Source organism: Falco biarmicus, chromosome 6 (assembly GCF_023638135.1).
Source record: "Falco biarmicus isolate bFalBia1 chromosome 6, bFalBia1.pri, whole genome shotgun sequence".
Taxonomy (NCBI): domain Eukaryota; kingdom Metazoa; phylum Chordata; class Aves; order Falconiformes; family Falconidae; genus Falco; species Falco biarmicus.
In genome coordinates this window covers 55,483,181-55,503,573 of record NC_079293.1, presented here as the reverse complement: position 1 = coordinate 55,503,573, position 20,393 = coordinate 55,483,181, and the positions used below count along the sequence as shown (strand labels likewise).

The 20,393-nt window shown below is 36.9% G+C and overlaps 1 protein-coding gene across 21 annotated transcripts in view; it reads right to left on the bottom strand.

The window, feature by feature from the left end:
* Positions 1 to 20,393, bottom strand: part of EPB41L2 (erythrocyte membrane protein band 4.1 like 2) — a 123,750-nt gene that overhangs the window by 21,788 nt on the left and 81,569 nt on the right. For 10 of the 21 annotated variants that reach the window (XM_056342723.1, XM_056342739.1, XM_056342729.1 and 7 more), the window contains exons 7-15: positions 18,105 to 18,180; positions 16,370 to 16,588; positions 15,821 to 15,908; positions 14,068 to 14,220; positions 13,283 to 13,345; positions 12,786 to 12,883; positions 7,564 to 7,736; positions 4,713 to 4,894; positions 237 to 299 (exon numbers count right to left, since the gene is read on the bottom strand). In XM_056342723.1, coding sequence (XP_056198698.1) covers positions 237 to 299; positions 4,713 to 4,894; positions 7,564 to 7,736; positions 12,786 to 12,883; positions 13,283 to 13,345; positions 14,068 to 14,220; positions 15,821 to 15,908; positions 16,370 to 16,588; positions 18,105 to 18,180 — 1,115 coding nt within the window. The remainder of the gene's footprint in view (positions 1 to 236; positions 300 to 4,712; positions 4,895 to 7,563; positions 7,737 to 12,785; positions 12,884 to 13,282; positions 13,346 to 14,067; positions 14,221 to 15,820; positions 15,909 to 16,369; positions 16,589 to 18,104; positions 18,181 to 20,393) is intronic. The other 11 variants (XM_056342727.1, XM_056342734.1, XM_056342736.1 and 8 more) reach the window with 3 other exon arrangements.

The window sequence follows — 20,393 nt, the reverse complement described above, 5'->3', positions numbered from 1 at the left end:
TCAGGCTGAGGAGTTTTGGTTTTGTTTGTTTGGATCTTTTTTGTGGTTCTGTGGGTTTTTTTGTTTTGTTTTGGGTTTTGTTTTAATTTAAACAATGATAACATGCAACATTTTCAAGCTGTTTTTCCCCCATGCACTTCATGCACTGTGCCTGTAACAGCCTGCAAGTGACCTCCCATCCCATGCAGCCTGGCAGCCCGTGAGAAGAGAAAGTGTTTCTTATATTATATACAAACCTCCAACATTAAATTGCTATGTCTGACATAAATATTTTCCCCGTCTACTCTCAAGGAATTGGTCTGTGAAATTAAGCCACACACACACACACAAATTAAAAAAAATAATAAAAATCAAAACGAACATAAAATGTACCAGCAAGTAAATAAAAAAACACCCTTACAATGAGGCAGTTAAATAAAGGAAATAAAATGGTAAGGTGAAAAGCCACTATTCAGACTAAATCCACTAAACTAAAGCAAGTTTAGGGTGCTAACAAGGCAGGCAGCTACAGCCAGATTAAATTGTAAAAAAACAATCATGCACCTTCTGCTGTGCTTCCTCCTCTTCATATTCGACCTACGTAAGCACACGGCAAATTACCAAGAAAAGGCACTGTTGACATACACTTACATACTAAGAGAGGTTCATCTTTTTGTAAATGCTGCAAAGCTTGCTATATTTACAGACCTTTACTGTTTCGGCCCCAGATGTTGAAATTATTAAGCGACTTTGGTCTTCCTTCACCTACATTGTTGTAGAATGGCTGAAGTAATATTGGCATAAGTGGCATGAAAAATGGAAGTTTCACACTGTGTCCCTTTCTTGCTGTACATTTCAGTGTTTTCCCAGATGAAAATTTAAGAATGAGTAAAGAAAAAAAAATGATGTGAAATTTCTATGGTAAGCACCTTGAACTCTGCAACAAGTTGATGGGAAAATGGAATCTAATGCATGAGTTCTTCTGGTAGGAGAATCTAGGATTCAAGTCAAACACCTACATACTTTATTTACAAACTGTCTGAACTATTTTAAGAATAATGTTGCTGTCTTGGGATGAGTTATTTGCACCCTTTTTAGGTGAATATAATCTTCCTGAAACTGCAATGCACTCTGTTGGAAATGATAGCTAATCTTCCTATCTTACCTACAAGTGCACTGAATGCCTTTAAAGGAACAGCATTCTTTAAAAAGCTAACCACTTCCTAGTGTTTCCACAGGTACAAATATCAACTGCTAATCTCAGGAAAAGATGCATTTAGAAGTCCACACTGTGCAAGTACATAAATTTGAAGATGGGTTTACTTACTGCACATACTGTTGCATTTTGGATTCTGAGTGAATGCACACATAATGTGGTACACAACACATTTTTATTCATTTCTCGGTTATCTGGGGTTCTACTTTCTGCAACTTTATGTTACAAATGATGGACTGAATTAGGTTACAGAGAAATTGAGAAATTCTTTAAAGTCACGTTTTTCATTATTTTAAACTTAGATTGGTGTTTTTAATGACGTCATATTCAGCATGTTTTTAATATGTACATTGTATTGATTTTATCAGTTTAACAATCTTTGTTAAATGTAATATTGAACAGGCCCTCCCCCTTTTTGAGTCTATAAAATTTGGTTTAATATTTCCTTTGAAGATCAAAATAAACCACCTTTTTCTAGTGGTATTGCTGTAACGTACACAGCAGACATAAGGAAAGAAGGCATTTTGTCAACCACTCCAAATGATCAGAGCAACGTATTAGCATGACTAAGGCTTCTGTACTGAATTTCAGCAGTGCATTTCAAAGAATGTTCAGACTTCAGTGATTAAAGTCTGATACAACCTGCGATCCCAGCTAATGAATGAAATCAGTCTCCACCTTAACTGTTGCTAGAGATTAATCAAAGTAGTTTACAAACGAAAAAAAGTGCCTTGGACAGACTCAGCTTTGCACACAGCCTTGTAGAGCAGAACCATCTGGAATAACAAAAAAGCTGATTTTAAAGCATTCACAGCTTTCTGAATTCAGCTTTTAGGAATTTTACTTCTCAGATCTAAATGGAACTTTGGAGATGTGCACTCCAGTCAATGCACACAAGAGACATGCATTTTAACAAAAACTGATAGTGCAAGTAGCACAATTTGTAAATAGTATCAAGTAATAATATATCTATTATTACACAGCACTTTCAGTATTCAGATTTATGTGCTCGTAAACATTTTGAACTACAAAAAACCTCTACCTGCAGCTCCATATCTGTGGAATCTAATGAAATTATGCATGCTGTAGGAATTCAGGCAGAAAAACCACCAGCTATCTATTGACTAAAAATACTGCAATGGAAATTTTTCATAAATGAGAAAGGTTAGAAAGATACAGATATATATATGTGTGTGTGTGTATTTATATATGTCTACAGGCACGTACATACACATTTTCCTATACTAGGAAGTGTGCAAAATTGAGCAAGCCGCTGGGAGAACAAGCATAGAAGCTATGTGCAAGTATCAATGTTTAAGCAACAAAATTACACACCTCCTCTTCCTCTGCTTTGTCATTCAGGTCATTGTCATTAGAAGCACTAAAGGAAGTCACCTTAGGCTCCAGATAGCAGAGGGACAGAGCAAGAGGAAGGGAAAATGTGAGTGAAAAAGGAATAGACTGGAAAGCAGACAGAAGCAGCACAAAGATAAGGAGAAAAGAGGGGATGAAGGAAGGAGAGGTAATAGGAATATAGTGCTGAAGGCCAGGCGGCAGGAAAGAGATGCAAACATCAGGAAGGCTAGGAAAAGTAATATAACCATTGTAATCAAGCAGCGAACGGAAACTAAAAGAAAAGCATCTGATAAAGCCAAATGAGACACAAAACTCAGTGCTTTTGTAGTCATTTGTATGGACTTTTCCCTCCACAGCAGGGGAGCCTCGACTAGCTATGGGTCTCATAGATTCAAAGATACTATTCGGTGAAGCTATTTTATTATGATCTGGTGTTTCTTTCATGGAATTGCACTCTGAGATGTCTGAGATGGTAAGAAGGGGCTCCCCAAAGGGATCTTCCTCTGAAATATCTGAAAGCATGTCCATCTCAGGGATGGGTGACAGGCCTGTGAGATGGCATGACACAGAATGGATGGGTAGTGATGATGGGTGTATGTGAGTGAGCTGAAAAAAATTCTGTGCACAGTGGAAAATGAAAGCACAACAAAATGCAAGTTTGAAGGCACAAGAAGAGGGAAAAAAGAGAAATTATTAGTTAGTGAAATTTTTTTCTTAGAAGCAGGGATAGCTCTACTAACGCAATAGAAATGCCAAATAAAAATAGAAATCCCCTTGTGTTTTACAAGCAGCCAACTTGTTTAGTTTTGTGGATTATGAAAGGATCCCATTACGAATGTTTTGTTCTCAGGCTGTAAAGAACTGTGCACTTTTGAACCATAATAGTCACAACAGATGGAAGTAGACAGACATTCAAAGCTTTGGCAGAAAGGTCAGGGGACAGTGCAGTACACGAAAGACAGGCTGGCACTTTGATTCTTGGGTTTATAACCATTTCCTCTAAGGCTTAAAGACAGCCAGAAAGGAAAAGAAGTATCTGCGCTAGGGGGGATAGAAAGCTGTTCACACAATTGGCATGTATAACAAAACCTTACTGAACAGCTTCCTGGAACGACTTCCCACAATACTGCTTTTTTCCCCCCTTCTTTTGGTTAAAGCATTGAAAGAGACTGCCACTTTGAAAACAAAGGAATATCACCATTTTACCAAGCCCAAAGTAAAAACATAGTAATTTTACCATTTTTCTCCCATAAAGAAACTCTGTATGTGCCTTTTTGCTAGGCTAATTCAAAATTATTTCAACTTGCCAGCAAACAAACAAACAAAAAAAGCAACCGTTGGTATTTCTTCCCTTCCTGCACTTGAATGTAGTCGGAACATGTGAACCACACAGAGAAACTCAGTGGTCCCCCTAGGAATCAAATGGATAGCTAACTTGCAAAAATGTTTGAAAACAAAATAACTCTTTAAATACAAAAGAAAGTTCTGGACAACTGCCCAAAAAAGAAATATCTCCAAGAGAGAAAAGCAGCAATTTTTAGCTGACACTTTGAAAGGAAATTTTAACATCAAATCACACAAGACCTAAATTTATTTTTTTGACCTATTGCTCCAGTAGCTCAAACAAACAAGACAAGTAAATGGTTGTTTGCAACAGAAACAGACTAAAGTACTCAAGTTTTCACAGAAATCTACACCTCAGTCAACATACAGGTTTTTAAAGGATGAAATAATTCTGGAAATGCTACTAACACAATACTGTTAACTATGGTAATTAAACGCAGTCATAATAGACCCAGCTTTGTAGATTGTACACAAATGTGCATATACTAACAATTTTTTTAAAAGTCTACACAAACTAAGGAAATTAATGAAACATTATTTACCCTTTTAAGCTTTTTTTCCAAGAACTCATGCAAGCTTACTGAGAATTCAAATTAAATTTACATCAAAAGAAGAAACCCTAGGTCAAAGCCATTCAGTATTCTCCTTTGCTTACATACACTTACATTAATTTAAACCTACAGAAAACACTTGACAATTTTCCTTTAATATTTTACTATGGTGTTCTGTATGATGCTTAGAAGTGAGAAGAACTAAATAACTACACATGGACACACATCACATGAACAAATAATTGTGGTGTGAAAGTCAGCCATACCTTTCCATCCTGAGTCAATTCTAATTGTGGAGTTTTAACTGGGCTTCCGTCATCTTCTCTGCCACCTTCTTTTAACTTGGCCTGACCAGCAGCTTCAATGTCAATGATTTTATCTCCAGCAGTCTGCCCTCCAGTAGCAGGGAAGTCTCTTAGAAGACCTTGGTCTGAGATACCCATGGGAGCTATTCGAGAACAAAGTAATTTTGGTTAATTGGGGTAAGTCAGAACGTATTAATACTTTTTAACAGAATGAATTTATGTTGATGTCAGCAATGAGCAATACAGGCTAGTTACTGAGTGATACAATATTTTTCAGCTTCTTGGCTTTGCAAAAAGTCTATGGTTCTCATTGCATTGGTATGAACAGCTATGTACCCTTGCCATATAATATGCACTTACTATGCAAGGGAAGAAACCTCACAGTATCAGGTAGGTATGTAATTATTAACTTTCTAATTAGTCTTGGAAGACAAATTGAAGCTACTGTTCTTGTGACTGCGTAAGTCACCATAACAAAAGAGAGAAGTAGGCAACAGTGTTCTGTGGAAATTCAATGTTTTCAGAGGGCTGTTTTAATGCAGTATAGAAATAGCTATGCATGTAACTGTCACAGTATTTTTATTCTGAAACCTTACCAAACTACAGAAACAACAGCTCACTGAAAGTAAGACTTTTCCTCCCTAAATGCTTGCAAAAAATGTAAGGGGGGAAAATACTGAATATGTATACTTGAATATAGTCAAAGCACAAGAGAGTGAAAGGCCTTAAATTAATGTTTTTTTTCAAATCAGGATGACTGGCTCAGTCAAAATAGTAGTAATGAAATACAGGAGAATTCATTAAATTAGCCAGCTTTAATAAACACAACTTTGATATAAACTTATATTCATTATAGTAGTCTTCTGTAGTACCTCCATATGACTTTGCTTTACAAAGCCAAGGTGCAGAAAGTTGACAGGAAGATGTTTCTTGGAGTACCTTTGAGGGATATCCTCTTCTGAAAACAGTCTCAGCTCCACATCAGAGACTCCCTTAAGCTGCTGAGAAGCCAAGGCCAGCTAATGGCAAATGCCGGATTTGTGATGTTAGTCTTTCAGGGCCTCTCTAAGTAGTAAGTTTTTGCAACTTAAGCTTCTGATCCTTTCTTGGGTGACAAATAGAGCATTTCTTGGGTATACATCCCTCAAGTTCTACAAGTCACTTTTGAGAAATCACAGAACAATTTAGGTTGGAAGGATCATCTGGAGGTCAGCTAGTCCAGCCCCTTGCTCAGGCAGGTCCCATTACACCAGGCTGCTCAGGAACCCGTCTAGTTTAGTTTTGAACATATCCAAGGACACTTAAAACAAGCAAACAACAAGTTTTCTTATTTCTACTGAATTTTGCTGTGTCTCAACTTGCAGGCACTCCCCAATTGCCTTATCACTGGGCATCTCTGAGAAAAGTGTGGCTCTGTCTGTTCCGTCCCTCCTCTCTGGGTAGCTGTAGACAGCAATATCTCACTACAAGCCTTTTCTTCTTAAATAAAGCTGAAGGACCACAGTTCCCTCATCCTCTCCTCATATATTATATAGGCTCCCAGACCTCTGGTCAGCTTGGTGGCCCTTACGGGGCTCACTGCAATATATCAAATGCCCATCTAATACTGGGGAGCCCAAAGACACAGTATTCCAGATATGGTCTTCACAGAGTACTGCATAGAGGGGAATAATAATTTCTCCTAATGTGCTGGTTATGCTCTTGCTCATACAGCCCAGGATACAGTTGGCCTTCTTAGCTGTAAGGGCACACTGTTGGCGCATGTTCAGCAGGAGTCCCCAGACCCTTTTCTGCAAGCCTGCTTTCACTGCAGGTGGTCCCCCAGCATGTACTGGTGTATGGTGTTACTCCTCCTCAGATGCAGGACTTTGCATTTATTTTTGTTGAATTTCATATGGTTCTTTTCAGCTCGTTCCTGCAGCATGCTGCAGTCCCTCTAGTAAGGGTGTGGTGGGAGTTGAGCAAGAGTACCTTTACGAAGATGAGAACACAACTCTAGGTATTTGGGAGGAGCAATGGCACTGGACACGCTGTTCACAAAGGAGATGCAGAGTGCAAGCGCACCCTCTACAGAATTTCTGGTTTCCAGTGTACACTCACAGTATGAACCTACATCGGGACTACTGCCTCAAGAAAGAGCAATATTAAGTTTGACTTTCAATGAACACAGTTTAAAACTATTTCAGCCTGCAAGATGCCTTAAATGCTGCCAGGAATTGCTGGTTTCATTTGAGAGGAAACCAAAGATGTTTAAGGGAGAAAAACAAAACCCAAGAGCAATGTTTTATCATGCTCAAAATTTTGAATGTAATGGTTCTTTAAGAGTGAAAGTTTGGGCCTGAACACACATGCATACACACCTGTATTCTGCAGATGATGCACTAGAAGAAACAACTTGTTCTGCCTTTTCTGTTGTACAGAGACACAACCAGGCAAACCCAGAGCCCAATTATTTTTTTTTTTTGGTTTGCTGACCAAACAATTCTAATCAACAGCATATAGCACATGCCTATACTGTAAAACAGGTATCACTAGTCAACACAGATGCTACATGTTCAATACAGAAACCTCCATATAATCACAGCAGTGTCATACAATTTAGACAGTGACTTAACTTACTGTTTAGGTCACTTAAATTCGACAAGTAACTAAAGTGGCTACTCCTTACATTACACGTCAGAAACTGAAATTAAAAAAATTTGTCAGTTGACATTCTGCCATTCATAATGTCAACATTTTTGAATGTTTGTTGGATCAGAGTGACAACACATAATGTAATCATTACACTGAAGAAATAAGTTAAACTTCATACCTCCATCAAGGCTTCTGGAAACACGTTTGCTTGAAGTGCGTTCAAAGTACGGAGCTGGTCTGTCTATGAGGTTGCTAGCTTGTCGTGTCTGTGCTTGCGTACGTCCACTGTAGCGGAACTTGGAACCCAAGGTTAGAAACTTTGCTTTTGGAGGCTGTTCTGGTGATACAAGCCTAAAAAGTAAATATGAGGGAAGTCAGTTAAAAATAAATATTTTATATATTTAATGAGGTACTTTAAAGCTACTTATTATATTTCAACTTCAGTTCACCATGCGTGATTTGTGCACTCCAAAAAAGTATTCTACCATAAGCTCTCAGAACTTCTAAAACAATGCATATTGTTTATTATTTGCAGTTGGAGTTGAAGCGATGCTGATAACCATCACATTTTCCACAGCATGATTAAGCATGTGTGATCCTTATATTTTGGTGCTACTTTGGTTAAATTTTATTTTTTGTAGAAAGCTGAGGCCGTTATAAGTCCAGGTAGAATACCTCCCACATCTCCCTCCTTAGAATGTTACTTGTAGTAGAAATTATATATCTCCCACTTCCACTGTTTCTCCTATATTCTGAGGTACCAATACAGCAGCTGCCATTCTTCAAAGTTAGGGAATGGCATCTCAAAACGGCGCAGAAGGATGTATGAAATGAAAAAAAGACTGAGATAGCTGGAGAGTTGTGACCCAACAGTGACAAGTTTAACAAGCTAGATTCAGACTCAAGTTTCTTTACAGTCATTTATAGATTTATATGAGTTTATGTTTGCTGGATATAAGGAGGAGAAAAAAACATATCATGACAAGGATAAAGAGATTCAGTTACGAGTACTATTAATGCTCGGTTCTGTGCTGGGTATGTACATTTGTACCTCAGTGTTGGCATCAATGTCAGAAAGTCTAAGGAACAATGTGGTAGAATTTGCTATGAGGGATTCTGCTTTGTTTCCCCAGTTTTTTGGTATCACATGAGTTTAAAGAGACAGATCTTCTATACCTCCCTGAATTTCCTTCAATGAGGACTTCTTGAGCCACCAGCTTAATTACTGAGGGTACTGTTTGTTCCAGTGCCATACTCGCTGATAGGATAAACAGTCATCACTGCAGGAACTCTTCCCAGTCTCTGCTTCTCTAGAAAGGTCTTTGATGTTACTTCCTGGATCAACGTAGCGCTGCAAATACACGCACATCCAGCATACCAGTCTCCATGGCCTACTCTCCCTCCAAGTAAAACCCATCAGGCTATTCCAAACATAGCTTTTTGATTTGTAGATCTTCAAAGAGAAACCCACCGAACACCGGTTTCTTTCCCGCAGAAGCAGCAACTACTGTGCCCTTTGTACTTAGGATGGCACACATAGGCAAGCGAGACTTAAGAGTATGCTGACTTTGTTTTCCTCTTCTGAAGCATTTACACAGGGAATATCTGTGTCAGTGGAATCCAAACCAACATACATTAAGGCAGTACCCAGTGGTGGGTTCTGAAAACTGACAGTCATTCTAAAGATATTTCAGCAAAACTGAAGAATTTTCAGATACTTAGCAAAAAGAATGGTGAGCTAATGTGGTGGGTTGACCTTGGCTGGATGCCAGGTGCCCACCAAAGCTATTCTATCACTCCCCTCAGCTGGACAGGGCAGAGAAGAAAATATAATGAAAAGCTCGTGGGTTGAGGGACAGGGAGAGATCATTCACCAATTACCCATCATGGGCAAAACAGACTCAACGTGGGGAAAAAAATAATTTATTAGCAATCAAATCAGAGTAGGATAATGATACCTAAACCCAAAACCTAAAAACACATTCCCCCCCACCCCTCCCTTCTTCTTGAACTCAACTTCTCTCTTGAATTCCCTACTGCCTCCCATGGAGCAGCAATGGGGGACATGGAATGGGGGTTTGTGGTCAGTTCATCACACATTTCTGCCACTCCTTTCTTCTCTGTGGGAGGCCTCCTCACACTCTTCCCCTGCTCCAGCATGGGGTCCCTCTCATGTGAGACAGTCTTCCATGAACTTCTCCAATGTGAGTCCTTCTCACAGGCTACGGTTCTTCAGCAACTGCTCCAGCGTGGGTCCCCCGTGGAGTCACAAGTCCTGCCACCAAACATGCTCCAGCATGGGATCCTCTGTTTACAAGTTCACAGCTCCTTCCAGGAGCCTGCTACAGCCTGGACTTCCCATGGAGTCACAGCCTCCTTTGGGCATCCATCTGCTCCAGCATGGGATCCTCCACAGGCTGCAGGTGGCTATCTGCTCCAGCGTTACCCTCCATGGGCTGAGGGGCACAGCCTGCCTCACCATGGCCTTCACCACAGGCTGCAAGGGCATCTCTTCACCGGTGCCTGGAGCATCTCCTGTCCCTCCTTCTTCACTGACCTTGATGTCTGCAGAACTGTTGCTCTCACATAGTCTCAACTCCTCTCGCCGGCTGTTGTTGCACAGAACTCCTTTCCCTTCTTAAATACATTATCCCAGAGGTGCTACCACTGTCACTGATGGGCTTGGCCTTGGTCAGTGGTGGGTCTGTCTTGGAGCTGGCTGCCATTGGCTCTATTGGATGTGCGGGAAGCTTCTCACAGAAGCCACCTCTATAGCCCTCCACTTACCAAAACCTTGCCTGCAAACCCAATACAGCTAGATAGAAAGTTACCATTTTCACTAACAGAGGATGTTTATGGCTTTGACAGAGCACTAGCCAGGAGGATCCAATCCTGCATGCCTAAGAGGCATAAGCACACACCTGAATCTTAATCTGTTGCAACATATTTTTAAAGAAAATAAAATTCAAGACAGACTAATTCACCCTTCTGTGCTAAGGACGCTTATGCAATAAAATCACAAGTATCTGGAGCTTCACTTCCATTGCTTCTATAAAACAGCCTTATGCAATCTTTGTGACAATTTATTTCTCCACATTTATTTCCAAGAGAGAGTGCATTATGCACTAAGAGGAAGAAGGCTAAGAGGGTTTTTCCAAGGTTCTTCCTGTTTATTTTCCAGTCTTGGCAAGGCTACAGCATTAACTGCCATTTTTATCTTCCAACCTGCTGAGACAAACTTTTAATCTTTTAATGTGGAAAAAACAAGAGAACTAATTACTTCCTGATTAAGGGCATTTGAATGGATTTTTTTGTATTACAAGCTTAATTACACAAAATAACTGAAGATTATGCTTTTACCATTTTAAAACATTCTGGGGAGATGCTGATTCAATCATTAAAATTTCAAATAAAACATCATAAAGCAGAATTGTAAGCAGTTTTCTGCAGCCATTGGTTAACATCCAGAGTTGCAGACTAAGTTTACCTCAAAAGATTAATGTAGATATAATCTGACTGTATTTCTTAAAGTAGATTGTTGCTCTTCGGAAATGGTACTGGAATCCTATAAGGTTGAGCTGATACAAGCGAATCTAATGCCTCTTGGTTGTCATTTTCAATATAGCTCATACAAGTTTTTATAAATAACTTCATATACTGGCTCAATTTCCCATACGTTGTAAGAAGATGGATCTTCATGTTACAATTTGAGAAAAACAAACATTGCAAGAGACAACACAAGGAATCTTACAATGTTATATAGGGCATGCTAAGGGGTCTGGAAACTAAAAACGTACACCTAGACTGAATACTATTTACTGTGGTATCATACACAAGCTTTACACATTCTTTGAAAGAGTACAGTCTTTTGGACTGTAGCATTGCTTTTCTGCTTTTTATCTTTGGAAAAAAATAGAGCTGGACTTATTTTACTGTTTTTAAATCAGGATAAGAGGTTCTAAGGATTTTCTGTCTGATGACATCAGTGGAGTACGTGGAATTTACAGTATAGTTCAAGTATTTGTTACATAATACTCATTATAATACCATTCCTGGTTAGGAAAAGCCACTTCTGAGTGGAATAAAATCCAATTATTTTTATTAGGTCAGAATTTTTGCAGTAAGATTATCTAATATGCATTAATGCTCCTGAAAGCTTTCATATTTGCACATTGTAGTTTCTCAGTTTAGGATTTTTGACTTCCATAAGGTTTGTTTTTTCACTATTCGGGTCCATTTTATTACTATAATATTAGGAAATACAGTTTCCCAGCAAAGCAAATCACTTCATAATTTATTTGAAGAATGTTGATAAACCTCTCATTGCAGACGGAACTGCATGCTGTTTCTGGTAACGGACATCACCCCCCAGAGCAGACTTTACATTTTAGAGAGGAATAGAATGGTGGATGATATATTTTAGTAAATTTGTCTAATGAATTCTATCAAAAATGAAAAAAAAATAATCTTTGATCAGATTTTTAAAAATATGTGCTTCTCAATGAAACATTTTGAGAGTGACTGCCGATCTCAGCACAAATTCTAACATTGCATTCAAAAATATTCTACATTAAATGAAAATCTGAATACTGAAAAGCATCCAATAAGACAGTTCCAGTAATGAACTGCTTAGGTCTCATGGTCCTCAAGTTCTCTGAGGGTCTCAGTCTAGCAAGTACATTCAGCTACAGGATTGCATCTACCTTAGAACACAACTGATTTTTAAAAATAAAACACAGGTTACTGAAGGAGAAAGCTTACCTTCTACATATCCTAGTTACTGAGCTCATTTGAAGCAAGAAACTTTGATTCAACGCCTATTCAATGCATAAGAGATTTGACTTAAATCTGTGACTTTCAGACTGCATGGGGCAGAGGGACTCCCTCATGGAGTTTGAAAAATCTTCACTTGATTTTTATAATAGCAGAAACTCCTTTTCAGTGGAGGAAGCAGAAAGCGAAATAACTCTGTGGCCTATCGTTAAAGTGCTCATTTACAAAAAGACCATAGGTTCAATGACCAATTCAGAATTTTATGTTTGTCAGTTGCTGGGGAAAAAATGCAGAGAAAGTTACAGATTATTATGTAAACAAATAGTAGCCTGTTTTTAAAGTGATTCTCTGATTTTTAAAGAATGACTGTAAACTCAGCCCAGTTGATAAATAAGGAAAAAATCAGCTGTAAACTATGAAAGTTTAAATAAAGCAGTTAACTGTACTTGAGACCCAGAACTAGTAATTTGGGCTCAATGATTGTTAGGGTGTCTTCTAAGAGGTATTAGTGGACTGAGAAATTAGGGGCAAAAAAGGGCTGAAATCTTCTTTACTTTCCTCATATCCTTTAAAAGAAAGATATGAGCATACCTGGCAAAGTGGAAGAAGCGCAGAATTATCATTTACCTGAAGAAAGTATGGTGCTCCACACAAACCTTCCATAACCTTTTAGCAGCCCGATGGTTTGGCAGTTTGAACCCAATAGTGCTCTCAAACTGTTCCAGCTGGAAAGAATCCACAAATTAACCCATTTCATTAAGCTGGCTATTAACTAGCAAGCAGTTTAGATAGTACTATTACTGTAACAAGCTGTAATTCTCCTCTCGTATGACTTCATAAGATTTTTAAAAAAATATTAAAAAAATCAGAATTTCCAGCCTTTTAATAAAATCCTACTTGTCAGGCTAGTGATGATGGGCAATAACCATAGTATCACTTCCTATCTATATTAATGGCTCTTTTGAGAAATCCAATAATACTGTAGTGTTCCTTGCTGATTTTCTGACTAGCTGCCCGAAGTATTTATTTTTAAACTGCATGAAGTAATTGTACTGCAAGTTGTGCTGCACACTTTCCTTGGATTTAATAATAGTCTGATATCCATACTGCAGTGTTAAGCTTACCTGATCTGTTTCACTATATAATAGTTTCTTAGCAAAAATATTACGTCTATGCACCATCAACACCTGCAAGAACAATACACGTGTGTTCCAAAACTTACAAAACCACAATGTTGGTATTGCGCTACTGGTATTTAGACTTCTCTTTTGTTTTATTTATCTACACAGTAAAAGCTACCTTAAACATTTTTCAGTGTAATCTAAAAAAGCATTACAATTTTGACATTTTGGTTTTTGTTAAATTTCCAGTTACAATGTGTTCAAAATGTACACACACACACCACACCCCTTCAGAAACTCCCACAAACTTATATTGGCATCAAGCAAGAAAGTTGAATCCATTATTTTCAGAGCAGCTAACAGAAAGAGTTATAATGTTCTACAGGGCAAATCAAGCCTTTGGCAACAGCCATAAACTAGATGCATGGCACATTTAGTGAACAATTACACTCAAAGAGGAAGAGAAGCTGGCTCTCTCCCAGAACTGCAAGTCTCTATAGACAGTTAAGAACATGGCCAGTATAACTAGCTTTCCCTGTGAAGAAAAAAAAAAAGATGGCATCTATTAACAAAAGAAAATAGATTTTCTTCTTGGTTTGCATGTACTGATCAAGAGGAGTGTTTAATACAATCAGTAAAATCTGAAGAGGAAAACAAAATGCTCTTAAGTGCTACTTAAATCTAGGATAAGCCTGTGAGGACATATGGGGAAAAAAACGATGGTGTTTTCATGTTACTGGATAGAAATGATTTCACAAAAGAAACAAAGACAGCAAGGTGCTACTCACTTCTGCCGGCCTGACTTTGATGTAGAAATTACTTCGCTTATAGGAAATCTTCAGAATTTTTGGCCAAGCAAAGCGGTTGATCCGGAGTCTATCTTTGTAAATGAGCAGTCCATTAGCACATACACCCAGCATGATATCCACACCTTCAGAATCCTATCATGTGTGAGATAATTTCATAAAAATCAGTTTAATAACATTCCAAACAAGTAATTATCGCTAGCGTACCTTGGGGGAATAATGCAGCTGAGACCTTTCTCATATTCAAACCTACAAGACCCTGATAATAAGATTCTTAAAGCAGAAATGGCCAAGTATATTGATTTTATAGGAAAGGCCTTGGACTATTTGTAATAGTTTTGGCACTCATATGCCATTGCATATGCCACAGTTCTGGGAAATTAGTCCCTATTGCCAGAATATTGAAGAAGTCAACAACTTACAAGTAAGGAAAGGTATGGTGGGTGTGCTACCATTAATTTCAATATTAAAAGAAGAAAATTTTAAAACAGGCCTTTCCAACTTAAAACAGTTGGTGAAAGTCTCAACAAGTTGGTGATCTTTTACAGTCTCCTACTATTCCAATAAAGATATAGGAAGTAATGGAAAGCTGGCTGGAAATGTCAACATAACATTTCAAGAGTGCTGGTGGGCTGGGTTTCTGAGCATTCTGTTCCACTGACAGCAATTGATGCAAGTTTTACAGGCTACAAAATTAATCACTTACTGACAAGGCTTTGATACACTGTACCACTATATAGTACAGTAGAATCACATGCCCTCCCTAACAATAAATAACTACATCAAATTCCCACACTGTCATTAAAAGTTGCTTCACTGGCATAAATAACAGGCTGCAAGCAGAGCTTGTCAAACAGTAGCAGTTCTAATGCTTGCAGTTACTTTAGTGCAGCAAAAGAAAGCTCCAATAACACTAAAAAACCCTAACTTCCTTAAAACACTACAGACTAAGTGAACTGCCATGCTGTATTGTATTGAAAAAGTAACAAATGATACATAGTTAATATATGTGAATAAAAATTTCGGTATATTTCTTTCATGTTCTAACAGAACACAGGCAAAAGTTTATGGAAAACTGCAAAAACAAGCGTACATTGTTTCCATATGAAACAGAACTAAACAATGCTTCTCCAGTACTTGAAAGACTTAGTTAACTTTTTAAAATATAGGACTGATATGCTTACAATGCATTGATTTTCCTATTGATTTGAGACTGGATTTGTGCAAGCTGTGGGAGGGGTTGGTTAGGTGATTTGTTGGGTTTTTTAACTAAAAGCAGCCCACTAGAAATGCAAATCTGATTTGATCTATCCAGAGGAGTTTAAAAAGCACCAAAACCCACCCTCCCCCAAGACCCCCACACCGTTCAATTTTTAACTCTCATGTTATTAACAATAACATGTTCTTTTAGGCTTTACTTTATGGCCCCACATTTTCTTGGCATCAAAAATCTGTCATTTAAAAAAACATTTAGCCATTTTTATGAATAAAGCATTATTTCCAAGCTGCATGTATGTCTATGCTTTAAATAAACTTAGATTTAAAGTAAATTCTAAGGATGTTAGAGCTGTAAACTGAGTAATTATCGTGACCAAGAGATAAAAGGCTTATACCTAAGAACTGAGGGCATGACTTTTACAATAAAACACATATATGCTGTGTTCTTCAATACTAAGCATGTCTATAATTTTGGTTATGCTTAAAACAAAAGGAAAACCAAACCAATCCCCAATACCTTGGCATGATGTAAATCCACTCCATACATGGAGAGTCTCTTAGCATTTTCTAGGAACTGGGAATCCGCCTGTGCTGGAGTCAAGCCCCTAAAACCATTGAATAAGCCTTGAGTTTATTGACAAAAGAACTGAGTATCAAAACTGAGTGGAATCCTGGAATTCAGACACAGAAAAAGCTCAGTTTGTAAGGTATCAACAATATTTTTGCCCTAAAGGGAAAGTGTTTTTTCAGAGCATATTATATGCTTTTAGTAGAGATTTCCACCTCCACTCTTTCAAAATATTCTAGCTGTATGTTGCTTAAACTAATTCATATGCTTAGATACAAATATTTTCTCCAAAAGTTCTCTTCTGAAATCTTAGTGAAACTACAATTTTCAAATTGAATTTTTTAAACACATGGAAGTAAGAGGTTCTAGTTGCATAGCAAAAGATTTCCGAAGTAATAGTAACTTCAGCTTAGCAGTTTGACACCTCATCTTAAAAGAATTGACATAAATGTGACAAAGCATGATGATTTTATTTAATCCTACTGTATTTAGACACACCTGTGTGTTTTGTGTAGCTCAGCTACTTTCTCTTCCATTTCTTGAGTTTGATTGGGTGCAAATTGGAATTCACTGATATAATCACTGCGGTGCTCCTCTGGGTCATGATCACCCAGCTCAGCCTGGAGGGTATATGAACCAAGGAGGGCGTGAGTCACAAAAGAACATGGTAGTCGACCAGAAGCAATATCCTGACGAAGCTGTAGGCACAAGAAATATCTGCAAGACAACGGAAAGGGGAAAAAGCCGAACAATCAAACAAAAATAACAACAGAGAAACTATTACCAATGGCAAGTTTATAAGAGATATGGCAGAATTTATCGAGATGTATATAATCATATAATCACACTCTAAAATAAATCAATGTATTAATAATTTGTTAACATCTTACATTATTAGAGCATTATTGTCACACAGTAAATTCCACTTCCATTTTTAAGAGTTGATTTTGCTTCCATAAATAATGTAAAGAGCAGGAAAAATTCTGATTTCCAATATAAATGAATGAAAAACTGTATCTAGTTTGTGACAAAAGCTGACTCAGGAACTACTTCATTTCATATTGTAGCCTGCAGGTATCTAAGGTTTACAAATAAAAGCTCATGCACTTCCTTTGACATTTCCTTTTGGGTTTAAAATTCTAACTTTTACATTTCTTGCAGTTACTGAGCTAATTAAGTCATGTAATAAACAAAAGAAATTTAGTTTACTATTGAACTCATAATTGCCTTCCTTAGATTGTGTATGTAGAATTTAATATTTCAGGTACTGCATACAGCCTTCTACCAAATTTAATGTTAACAATCAGTAGACATCCTACCCTAGCACAGATTTTTAATGTAAATTTTAAAAAAAGTTTTACAAGTGAAGCTTAAATTTTAAGGAATTTAGCTTTAAGCTATAACCATAAAAATGCTTTATCAGTTGAACACACAATTGAAAAGCCAATCAACTCACTGAAAATTTTCAAAGAAAACACAGACAGCTTCTCTTAAATACACTACAGAATAAATGTCTTAGATTATTTGTAGTAATATATCGGCTACACACTTGTGTAGCTGTCTTATTTTGTGCAGAAGACCGACCTGATATGACATGAAGCAACATATATCCTGCCTCAGCAGAGTCAGCCAACTCCAAACCAAAAATAAGTGTTTAGGTTTTCCGTAACTCCTGAAGAAATGAGTATTAATTCCCCATACTCCATCTACTATGTTAGTCTTGCAATGCTACCTTTTAGGTTCCTAATATCCAATGCATTCCATGTATTTTCTAAGAACTTTGGAAGAGAATTATGTTCAGGCTTTATTATGTTTTATGGTATGCACATGTATAAAACTACATTTTCACCAACTTAGCCTAGCTTATTGCTGAGTACCTTGGAGCCCTAGAGTTTTGCTCTTAATATCAATACCCTCACATCCTCATTTGCTATATAATAAATCAGTAGCCCTAAAATAAAGCACTGTCTCCTTTGAAATATAATCATTTGCATCTTACTTCCTACCCAAATCATATCCCCACTTATCATTACTTTCTTTCTCAGGTTTCTTCCTTAAGTTTTCACTTTGCGTTTTCGACCTTGTTCCAAAAAGCACTGGATGTAAGAACATCTATAGTGTCTACAGTAACAGCCAAACGTTACAGCATCCAGGAACTGAAGAAGAATTTTTACATGCTCTTCAAATTAAACTAACAGTAATTTTCAAGTTTAAAATAAGGAACTATGCATACCTCGTGATGTCTTCAGTCAACTGTGAAGGATCAGGTGGATAAAACTTCACATTAAAGGTGAATATCCAAGGTAAACCTAAATGTGGGAAATGTCCAGTTGTTAACCTCAAACAAGTTGAGGCAAGCAAAGGAAGAACCTTACTAAAAATGAAATGTCATGCAGTCATATAAATCTTAGATCACTGAAAACAAGAAGGTTTTTTCCCTTTTTTTTTTTTTCAGTACATTACTAAAAAGCATACATTATTTTCATTATCAGGTGGTAACTTATATATACATACAGTGAAAGACCAGCATGTAAAATTATTTCTACAGAACGTTTTACAGTGAGTAACTTAAGTATCAGAAGACATCTAATTTGAAAACTACCAAATATATTTGAAAACTACCAAATATATTAACACTTTTAAGATAGTCTGTGTTCAAAGACATTTGCACTTGTGTTTATTTCCAACTCCTCCAAGTTTGAGAGACCGTATTGCTATGAATGTGAGATGTCAAAATGAGGTCTGCATTGCATACAACAGAAAGATAATATGCCAATTACTCATATTCATACAGAATGCATGTAAGACAAAAAAATATTAGCCATTCCTCCTTTAAAATATTATTTTGAGAAACAATATCTTTAGCAACTCTAATATCAATGGTATTTTAAATTCCTATATGTTAGAATTGTTAAGACCACATGCATTTTTTTGAGCAAAAGCATGCTGGAAACCAGATTAATAATTTGACAGAGCATAAAGTGTTGCCTTTAGTCATAGTTCTAGTTTTAAATTTAATAACTTGACAAAATGTAGAACTTGCCTAATTCAAACAGATTTTATTAAGTACATTGCAAACATACATATGTAATAGAAAATCCCAAAACAGAAGTCTAGAAAAAGAATTTAATACTTGGTTTTGCATGCTGCTTGAAAGTAAATGCAGTTGAGCTTTATCATATCTTGCCAAACATAAACACTACAATGCAGATCTGTTAGAAATTATGAAGAAAGACAAAAATAAAAATATCAAAACAATTCAGTAGCCATTTATGTCTGTCTCTTGACCCTATTCTCCTAAGGCAAATAATATTTTGGTGAAAGACCTAGCAGAAAAAATATTCGGTAAAAAAAGGTAATCATTTTATAAAGCTTATTAATGAAGAATTTTGGAACGTAAACAATTTTAAATCTCTGTCATACACAGATAACTCATACTTTGAAAAACTTGTATTTTAACAACAAAAAAGACTGAAATGCTGTTTTCAGCATAATGCTAGAAAACTGACTTCTTTTTTAGGGTTATTTTCTTAAAAAAAATCCTGTTTTAAAATTTCACAGCTATTAAAGGTGAAGGGGTGCTTTGTGTAAAAATTTCTAATGTCTTTCAACATTTCAAAATTAATTCAGGTTTTCAGACATGACTATTCATTGGAGCACTTCAAGTTCTGCTTAAGTGTGAACCTCATTCTTCACCTGGCTGCTAAGTCACTGTTTCCTTTTGAGAGCTCAGAGTTTTAGTGTACCTTTGTGTTCCCAGTTATCAATTATTTGCTAGAACAGAACAATAACTTTGCTTATAAAATAAGGCAGGACTCCTTAAATGAAAAGCCTAAAATACCTTTAAAAAATGTCTAACACTAATTAATATATATAGCATGACAAACAGAATTAAAGCTGGAATAGATAAGCCCACTTCTACCATTTATCTCCCAGGGAATTAGCATCATTTAATGAAAAGCTGCTGATAATGAGTAAGCCAAACTGATGATGAGAAGCAATTGGGTCAAAATATCTAGGCAAACTGTGTTCAGGGAGAGTGGTTATGTTACCAGGGTTGTGGAACGGGGAGAAATGGATGAAGTATGTGTCCTTCCACACAGGTAAACCAAAAATAAATCAGTCTTCAAGTTTTCCTGGAAGTATGCGATTTTTCCTGGTATGAAGCAATTTTTCCTCATCTAAAACTGCAGTTAAACTAGTCACAGATGAATTCCTTTCTCCTTCTTGTCAGCATTTCTACAGTTAGCTTTCAGAAAGCACTGTAGCCAGAAGACCAAGACAGCATGTGAAAAAAAAAAAAAAAAAAAAAAAAAAAGGAAAAAACCCTATATTCTCTATAAAAACCTAAAAAGAGCAAAAATACTCCAAACGTATCAACTGTGAAAAATTTCACATGTCTCCTCATACTAATTCCATAGCTAATCTATTGAAAGAATGTTGCAGTTGACTTCACTAAGTATTTTCTGGACAGTTGGTGACCTTATATTTTGCCCAATTACTGAAAGTACATTTATCCCCT